The sequence below is a fragment of the Rhamphochromis longiceps genome, linkage group LG7, assembly GCF_057381845.1.
Source record: "Rhamphochromis longiceps isolate RC_006_pf linkage group LG7, R_longiceps_female_GT1.1, whole genome shotgun sequence".
In the NCBI taxonomy this organism is placed as follows: domain Eukaryota; kingdom Metazoa; phylum Chordata; class Actinopteri; order Cichliformes; family Cichlidae; genus Rhamphochromis; species Rhamphochromis longiceps.
In genome coordinates, this window is record NC_140563.1 from 13,229,839 (window position 1) to 13,239,698 (window position 9,860).

The 9,860-nt window shown below is 43.4% G+C and overlaps 1 protein-coding gene across 3 annotated transcripts in view; it reads left to right on the plus strand.

Annotated features, from left to right (window-relative positions):
- otud7a (OTU deubiquitinase 7A) overlaps positions 1-3,378 on the plus strand; it is a 45,945-nt gene extending 42,567 nt beyond the window's left edge. For all 3 annotated transcript variants that reach the window (XM_085412237.1, XM_085412236.1, XM_085412240.1), the window contains exon 14: positions 155-3,378. In XM_085412237.1, coding sequence (XP_085268363.1) covers positions 155-1,720 — 1,566 coding nt within the window. In that variant the 3' untranslated portion in view covers positions 1,721-3,378. The remainder of the gene's footprint in view (positions 1-154) is intronic.
- Positions 3,379-9,860: the final 6,482 nt, after the last annotated feature.

Genomic DNA, 9,860 nt, shown 5'->3' on the forward strand with positions numbered 1-9,860 from the left:
AAACTGGTCAACCCCACAATAATTCAGATGGATTCACTGAAAATATGTAGGTAAAGTTTTGCGGCAAGCTTTCCCCTTAAATTTTCATGGTGCTAATCCACAAGCGAATTTTGAACAACTGTTCAGTCGTGTGTGTTTGCGTGTCTTTGTGCAGGCTCCCCTTGCTCAGCCAGAGTCTCCCACAGCCTCCGCAGGTGAGGATGTCCAGTCTCTGGCCGAGTCCATGGACTCTGACCGCGAGTCTGTCGGCAGCAACTCTAACGTCAACACTGGCAAGCCAAGCAAGGAGAAGGATAAAGACAAGCAGCGAAAAGACAAAGACAAGAGCCGGGCCGACTCTGTAGCCAACAAACTAGGTAGCTTCAGCAAAACCCTTGGAATCAAGCTGAAGAAGAACATGGGTGGTCTGGGTGGCCTTGTTCATGGCAAAATGAACAAATCTAACTCTGGCTCAGGTCGCAGTGGGGAGAACGGAGGGGAAAAGGCAAAGAAAAAGGAGGCTAAGTCAACCAAGGGAAGCAAGGAGGACTCGGGCCAGTCTGCAAGCTCCACTTCTTCTGAGAAGGCCACTAGTCCTTCCCCCACGGACAGAGACAGACCCTCCAGCTCCTCGCCCACTGAGAGACAGGACAGTGCAGGTAAAGGCTCAGGGGACAAGACCCTGGAAAACTGGAAATACAGCACCGATGTCAAGCTCAGCCTCAACATCCTACGGGCTGCCATGCAGGGGGAGCGTAAGTTCATTTTTGCAGGACTCCTGCTCACCAGCCATCGACACCAGTTCCACGAAGAGATGATCAGCTACTACTTGACAAACGCCCAGGAGCGCTTCAGCCAGGAGCAGGACCAGAAAAGGAAGGAGGTCGAAAAGAAGCCCGCTGTCACCAATGAGGTAGCTGTCAAGAAGCCTGAGCATGAGAGTGTCTTCCAGAGGGAGAGATCAGACAGCTCACCTCCGGAGAGCTGCTCTCCCATCCTGCCTCACCACACACACCCCTATAACAACTCCCAGCCCCCGCTGGGTCTCAAGATGCAGGGCAGGAACAGTCCCACTCCCGCGGCGCCTCTTGCCTCTGTCCCGGCCCCTCCTCTCACCCCACCTCCAGCCTTGCACCATGTCTCGCACCCGGCCCCAACCCCTGCGCCTTACTCCTCCCCCAGTATTGGTGCTAAGAGACCTGGGCCTGTTCCTGTGTCTGCCCACTACAGCCATACACCGCCCATCCAGAGGCACAGCGTGATCCACTTACAAGATGTCAACATGCAATCCTCCATCTTCCAAGATGACCCCTACAAGCCTGTGGTGGGCACTCTAAAGACATGCGCCACCTACCCCCAGCAGAACCGCACACTTTCATCCCAGAGTTACAGCCCTGCTCGCCTGTCAGGGGTCCGCACTGTTAACACCATAGATTCGCTGTCCTACAATATGCCTGGCGAACACAAGTCCCACACCTACACCAATGGATTCGATGCGGGAGACATTCAGGACTGCCTTGAGTTTGCCGATGAGGACAACTCATCTCACACCTGGCTCAACCAAGATAAAACCAAAGGGCGGAGCTCTGGAAGCCCTTTGTACTGCTTTCAGCAGCGCCGCTGCAAGAGGGAGAACTGCTCCTTCTACGGTAGGCCAGAGACAGACAACTACTGCTCCTACTGCTACAGAGAGGAGGTGAAACGCAGGGAGAGGGAGAGCAAAATGCAGAGGCCTGTATAGCCATCACCGCTACTCCAGCTTGTCAAAAAGTCTGCAGGAGACCTGAGGGAACAACACCATCTGCACTCTGCATTTAGAATAACATGATGGCAAACATTATCCTGTTTTGTTGAAGAATGCTTGTGTATTCCCGTCGCCCTTCCCTTGTTAGTAAAGGTTATTACTTTATGATGGGGGAAGCAGAACTTGAAACAGTGAGCAGCTTTGGCCAGATATCGTAGTTTTGTTTGACTTCTGTCTCATTCAATTTAGTCTTTTACTTGTTTTAGAGTAAAAGTCATCTTTGTGATGTAACTTTCTGTATGTGGAAAGGAAATTTCTTTATTTTTCAAAGTGCAGAACATTTGCATCTCGTCAGGAAGGAACATTTTATCTCTTTTAATCAGTTTGAATGCAATACCTCTGCTCGGTTCTTCAAAATCTCTGTGGAAAAAAAAATTTGTAGTTGTTTTGCAATCAATATAAATCTAATGAGGGAATAATATTAGAATTTCAAGCAATAAATTGGTGATTCTTTTGCTACACCCTCTCTCAATTTTGTCTATGCACCAATAATATAGTTACTGTAGGTTAACTGTGTCTTGTACATTGTAAAAGATCGTCAGTGTGCTTTTGTAAACCAATTTGAACTACAGGAATTGAAATGTGTAAGCATTAGAGATTGTAATGTCGGATTAGGATGAAATGTAAAACTCTCATATGTGAAGTGTACCTTTGTTCTAGCCAAGTTGCAAAGGTTTGCCGTTTCGGAATTGGACTCAAACTATTGTGTAAGACATTGTTTCACATTTTTGCCCGTAGTCAACCTCCTAAAAGTCCACAAGCACTGCCAAACTGGCTTCTTAAAAGAAAAAAAAAGTACAGTTCAGATTTTCAAAATGTTTATTTTTTGTGCCAAACACTGAACAATGTGCATAGGATGATTTGCTTCTCAAATATGCAGTGCTTATGGTGTGTTTCTCTGAGTTGCTGTTGACTGCGCTACTTGGTAAATGTGTTAGATGAGAAGAACTGCGGGTAGTGAGAGCAGGTCGATGTGTGTTTGTCTGAAGTGTTTTTACATGTCCGTTGCCCCCGACACACACACACAACACAACACAATGTGCAATCATGCTACTAGCACTATGTGGTGACATGCAGTATAGATGTGTCACCGGTCCAGTGTGAGATTGTTCTTCTTCCATATCTAGAGGCCGTTAAAAAGAAGCACCTGCTGCTATGAGCACCACAAGCCTTTGTGATCATCAGTGCTTTAACCAATCAGAGGGGCTTTTCCAAAAAAAAACCAACAAAAAAAGAAACCCCAGGCCTCCAAGTGCTTTCTGCTCATTTGACATGACTACTGTAAAGACGCAGTGTTTGTGTTGCTGTTTGTTCTGGTGATGCTTGGATAATGTACCATGCTGTCCTTAACTTAGTGTGTCCTGGCCAAGGATGTCCACTGCTCTCTCAGTTTGCTTCTGTCTCTCTCCTGTACACACTGCAGTGTTGCTCCTCTTTGTTTCTATGTGACGACTAGTTCATGGACTCTCCACCATGTTTAGGACTGTAAGATATGATTTTGTATTTCTTTAAGAGTTTTACACTACTTTAAATTATTGATTTGCACATTAGGTACGAATGTAAATATGAGAAAAAGAATAGTTTATTGTTACAAATGTGGTGTGTCTGTGTTATTTTTGTTTAGCTCCAAAAAGTGATCGGGAGAAATCTGGACGGATAAATTACATTTTGAGACTTAAGAATATTTTATTCACTGCTGCGTTCTCAGAGTTTGGAGTCATGTGTGATAATCTGCTCTACATGCAGTTTCTGCTTGCTTTTTTTTTTTTTTTTTTTTACCTTTTGGTCCTCTTTCTAGAGGCATAAAAGCAGGGGATGTTTGGTTTGGTTCCCTTTTTATCATTTAAACTGTTCCAGATTTATCCTGCCATAATCACTGCTTAGAATTACCGAACATCCCTAAACTGTAGATGAGCATATTAGGGCTACAGTCCTAAGAAAACCTATGATTCACTTTTAGCAGCAATAATTTCTGTGGGATTTTATCAGTCTGTCACATCACTGTAGAAGAATTCTTTTCCAAATCTTCATTTCAAGGTTGCTTCGAGGTTTGCATTTGTCAGGTTAAGTTTTTTTCTTCAGCCATCCTGTTGCAGATTTACTGCTGTGCTTTGGGATCTTGCAAGTATTATTCTGGGGCATGCAACATCCTGTTGCACAATCCAGTTGTAGCCACGCTTTGGCTGTCAGACAGAAGGCCTTACATTAAACTCTTGAATACTTTGGTACATAGAGGAGTTTGTGGTCAACTTAGCGACTGCCCGAGTCCTGTGACTGCAAAAACGAGTTCAAACCATCATCCATCCTCCACTGTGCTTGATAGATGATGTGAGGTTTTTGTGCCAATACGCTGTCTTTGCCAAACATCTCTGCTTTGGTCTCCTCTCTAAAGCGTAACTTTCCAGAAGGTATTTTTAAAGCTCTTTAGCAACTACTCCATACAAGTCATACATGTTCAGTCTTTTTCTGATTATACTGTTTAACGTACTAATGAAGGCCTGTAGAGTCAGAGGTGTTTTTTGTTGTTTCTCTGAGCATTGCGCTCTCTGAATTTCTCGGGACATCCACTCCCAGGACGCCATGCAACTGTCTCGAATGTTTTCTACTTGTGAATACTCTTTCTCAGTGAAAAATGATGGACTTCAGCTACTTTGCTCTCATAACCTTTCCCAGAGCGATGGGCAGAAACGAATGCTTCTTTGAGATCGTTGTTCTTTCCTCCTCTCCATTGCGTTAACTCGCACCTAAATGCTCCCGACCAACAAACTGCCAAACCTTTAGCGCTTATAGAGGTGCTCACACTTACTGATGTTTAGTTAATCAAATACATTTGTTTAGCAGCACATGACTTACCCTCTGAATTCCTATGGAAGGAGCAAGGATGCACTTAGTCTTTCAAAAGCTTTTTTTCACATAAGAATTGCACTTGACCGACTGAAGATACGATATATCAGTTTTCCAAATAAAGGTGAGTTAAACAGTTTCTCAATTACAGATTAACTGATGAGAGAGGGAGATATAGGACACAAAGTATCCTACACTGAACAGTTCAGTTCACTTTTGTCAGAGCTGACCAGTGATATTATATGTGGGTTTTATTTAAATAATACTTTAAAGTAACTGCGCAGAATTTGTATCTGAAGATTTCACCTTGGCAAGTGGGGAGACTTGATTTCTACAAGAACAAGAGTAAAATATTATTATTAAATATATTGTAGCTCAAGATGAGAACCAAAGGAATTTCATCAGGTTTATCTTTAATAAGCTACTCATAGTTTATAAATGTAGGGCACTGACCTATTAAATAAGTATGCTAGTTGCCTTATCTGCACTAAAATTCAAATTTGTCAACATCCACTTCACCAATAAAGTCTTTACCTGACATGAGAATGTGCCCTTTAACTTTATGAACTTTATGATGACAAATAAACACTGGCAAAAACATTTTAAAAGAATTCTCATAACATTTGCACTGAAATATCCTTACTGTTGGTTGATAATGTGGGTCAGACTCATCGGTCATAGCTGACATTTTCCACAACACAACTCAGCAGTCTCGCCTATTTTTAAACAAAGGCATCTTTTTTTTTCCATAAACTGGTCGTGAATCATGAGTCAGCGTTTTTTGAATGAGTCAATCCAAACACAACGAGGGGAAAATTCCCACCGAAATCAGGGTTATGGAGTTGGGATTCTTGAGTGAACTCTAAAATAGGTCAGCATTTGAGGCTCGGAGCTGTAATCCCCCCTCGGAGACACGCCTGCACTGGCAAGAGGATTGACACCCAGCAACTGAAGAGGATGGCACAAAACAGCAAACAAATCTCCAAGCGCATTCTTGAGAAGTGCCCCCCGCCTTCAGTGATTAAATCCAATGAGGGCTTTCTGCACGTGAGCCATAAGTCATATATCAAGATTAGCAACATCAAACACCACACACACAAAATGACTCAAAGGATATTCAAAGAGATTTACTTGTCATCACAGCAATGTAGGGATGAAGTTAATTACGGCTCAATTTAATCTTTAAATGCACGGAGCAGGAGGTGCTTGTGAGAATAGTGAAGTAAGAAAGGTTTCATTCCAGTGCATTAACAAGCTGTTACCAATTAACAAGAGCTCCTTTCACACAGAGAGCCAGTGTTTGAGTTCAGTTTCTTCCACTGCTGCCCACCGCTTGTGTCAGAAAAACCTCAAGCGACATGTATGACCTTAGAGCTTTACTCTTAGTCTTTAAAATAAAACCATAATGCAACCGCGAGACAGCAGAGAAACAAATGCCTTGTTTTCCTATAATGAGGCAAAAACCAGGCTTTTAAAATGTGCAGTCTGTACAGTAGCAGCAGGCTGGAGTTGGTGGTGAGGGTGGGCAGCAGTCCTCTAATGTGTGGGATGAACTGCATACTTCTGAGTGTATAGTCTCGTGACTGAGTCGATGATGAAGTGGGATGGATTTACCTCTCCAGCTTTTGCTCTGTGGTTTTGGACTGTGGCTGCTAATAATGTGAAATGAATATGAATATGAAATGACTTTTTCAGGTCTTTAAGATGAATTACATCTCCACGTGATGCCCAGTGTTAGTCACACAATGACACACAGGGGCCTCTGTCATCACAGCAGTTATACCCCAAGCTCTTGAATTATGAACAAGTACTGAATAAGACAGAGGGCATTGTCTTCTTTCTTGGATAATATCTTCTCAGAATGTCCTTGGAGAGACCCCCCCTGTTGGTTTTCAAAAGTGACAAAGAGCTCTATCAGGCATACAGCAGGATTTTGGCAGGCCTGCTTTTTCTCTCGAAACTGCACAGCCTCCATGTTGTCAAATTCACTCAGCTCATTTCTAACTGCGATTCATGCTAAAAAAACACCCCGACGCATCTGTTTCTTTCCTCAGCATAATTAGAGCCCATTACAGACTTTAAAGGAACACAATAGTCCATAAATATTGATTTTTGTTGGGTAAGCAGTTGTCTCATTATGATGGTGAAATGAAAATGTGGGACAAATATGCATATCCATGGGCGTGCAATTTGAATGTTTAAATCCTCTCTGCACACTTCTCTTCAAGTTTGGAAGCACCTCGCAGTATTTTCAGGTCTGTTTCAAAGAGGGGCTGCTGCCTTTGATGTCTCTGCTGCAGTGAGTTGTATGCCCCACACAGCACCACCCCCTCCCCAAAGCTAAGCCTTGTTCTCAGCCAGTGCCAGCCTCCAATATCTGAGCTCATCCCACCCGCTCTCCGCAAGAACTAGCGCCAGCCCTGCCATGCACTGCACTTGAGAGTGGGTGGCATCACATGGCCCTTCAGGCTGCCTTCTGGGGTTTGGCATGTAGGAAGACACACACACACACACATGGCTACTATGTGATTAGGCCCGCTGCTGCTGTTGCTGCTGACTGCATCTCTTCCTCTTTTTTTTCTGTGGAGTAATTTTATAGATTCTCAAAGTCAGTGATGCCCACACACCTCAGTGGAGCATAGACCCTTTTCCAGCCTGCAGTGCCTCCCACGCCGTAGACTTTGAGTGTTTCTAAGCGCCAATCAGCGCTGGGTAGCACCACCAAAACCGCCCCCTCATCCTTGTGTTCCTTCTCTCTCACACACTGTCCTGCACTTTCACTGAGCAACCGCGGTGAAAATAACTCGCGCACGAAAGCAAAGTTTGCTCAGCAAGCAGGATTTCATCTGGAAACCTGATGCTCTAGAGCAGATAATCCAAAGAAAAGGTGCGACTAAAATGATAAATCAGTCAAAGTGAAACCAACTCCTCCACCCCCACATCCTGTCTGCAGGGTAACAGCAGCAGATATGTGCTCCTGCTACTCATTTAGCTGTCTGTACTTTGCCCTGCGTCTTTAGCAAAATAACACACTAAGAAGTAGACAACGTTTCTTCTTGAGAGCAAACACGTTACCCAAGCCGTCACCTGAGATGTTCTTGTAACACAGAGATATGTGTGAATTAACTCAGTTACTAGTTTCCATTGCGTCTTCAACTCTTGCATTAGCAGGACTTTTGCAACAGTGTGGAAAGATGCAGCTCCATTTTCCTTGACAGTAGTTCCCTGCCTTTATTCAATGCTTAAAACAATCCAAAGAAGAAAAAAAGGGAGAGAGTTTAATATAAACACATGATGTTGAACTATGCAGAAGGCCTTCATGTTGCCAGACAAACAGGCTTTGAAAAAAAAAGCAACATGCCGGCTGTGATGGCCCATCACTGTGCGGTGGTGCCAGGGGTGCCAGCTTGTCTGCTTGCGTAGCGTGGTGTGCTGGTAGCTCCAACCTGCTCGGAGACGGGAGGTGTACAGCATGAGCAGGGAGAACACCATGCTCCTCATCAAGAATTTTAATGCCTGCGTTCTTCCTCTTCCTTCCTGTCTCACTCAGCACGATTCAGTATGAGCAGGAAAGGCCACGCCTGTGATCTCTGCTGATGTTGTTTGGCAAACTTAGCTTAAGAGTGGGATAAAGAGATATTGGCAGGGTTTTTGCAGAACAGTAAAATGCAGAAGGTTGGAGGCAGTCTGCTTTATCTGTGTCATGTGGTGTTTAAAGTACACCAGGAAGATTGTCCATTCTTGTAAGCGCACTGCGTGAATGCGTGTGTGCAGGAAACTTCACATGGTTCGCAATCTATTTGGTCTGAAACACAATAAGGAAGGAAGGAGTCCCCAGCTTTCGATGCCCCACCCACTGTTGATACCCCAGCAGTTACAGTAAATATTTGCATGGGTGAAATGAGGGAACAAGGTGTACTTCCTGTTATAAGAATAATACTGAAGCGCATGACAGGCTGGTGAGAAAAAAAAAGCTTTCTACAGTTCTGTGCCGTTAGCAGTACTTTACAATTTTAAATAAGGGATTTAGCCAATATGAAAATGAGGAATGTGTTTCTGAAAAAGAAAAAGACATTCTCCCTTCAGTAAATAAAACTGAATTCAACTTATAAGCAGTGAAGCGCTCACTTCAGCTTGTGGCTAATCTTGGATAATAGTTGCTTATCTAGTTCTCTGATATATCTATACCTAGACTAGGAATGACAAGCATATAATTTAATGCATTATTAGCTGGAGGGGTGCATTATATTACCTTTACACAATGCTAGACTTCCTAGTATAGCATTGTGTAGGCCTGCAGGTCTAGTCCTGTCAGCCTGCAGGTGTGAAAAACAAAGAAAATACAGAGGTGCCAAAAACTGCACTTTCTGAAATGGCCACTTGAGTCTGGCCCCAAAACCAAGTCAATCACCAAGTAAGAAGACCCATCTTTCCAGTAGAAAACTTTATTATTACAACCTGGTTAAAACAACTCTTGTAGTTTGTACAGTAGCTAATTTACCCTTTCATCACTATAGTGAGAGTTGAATGTTTATATAATTCACCTGTTTAAACTGGGCTAAGGTGTACATTTTTAGAGGCTGCTTTGACTAGCAGGTGACATGTTGTCTCTAGCTACATGTCACCTGAGCTCATTTGAAGCCACTAAACCAAACCTTTTGATTGTGTCTGTGGTGTTAATGTAATTACCTGACTGATAAAAAAAAAAAAGTTTTTTCTGTAGTTAATTGCCCTAACAGTGTTCCATCCATTTCTTCCCCCTATCCAATTCAGGGTTCTGAGGAGATTTTCCCTGCTGTCTAATGTTTGTTTTATGGGACTGCATTTGGGTAGGTATTTGCCTACGCAGAGTCTACGCAAAGTGGTATGCAACCAACACAAATGCACTTGTGTGGAGTCCTCCAAGGTACCAACAGCCTGTTAAACGAGGTGGATGACGCTATGCGTAGGTTGAACGCTGGTTGGTTTAAAGAAATGGAAAACGCACGAAGAAAAGCTCAAAGCTAACTGTTTGTGACGCTGCCCCCTGGAGTGCTGTGCAATACTGCAAATTTTGGTATCGATCCGATACCTAATAAATAACGGTCCAGCATTTTTTATATTTTTAAATTTTATATTACGATTTTTCTCACCCCCCCCAAAAAAAGATGGACTACATACTGAACCAAGAAAAACAAAGAATTGAACCGATCACGCTAGTAGCTACTAGCTACTAGCTGTCATTTCGTTTTAC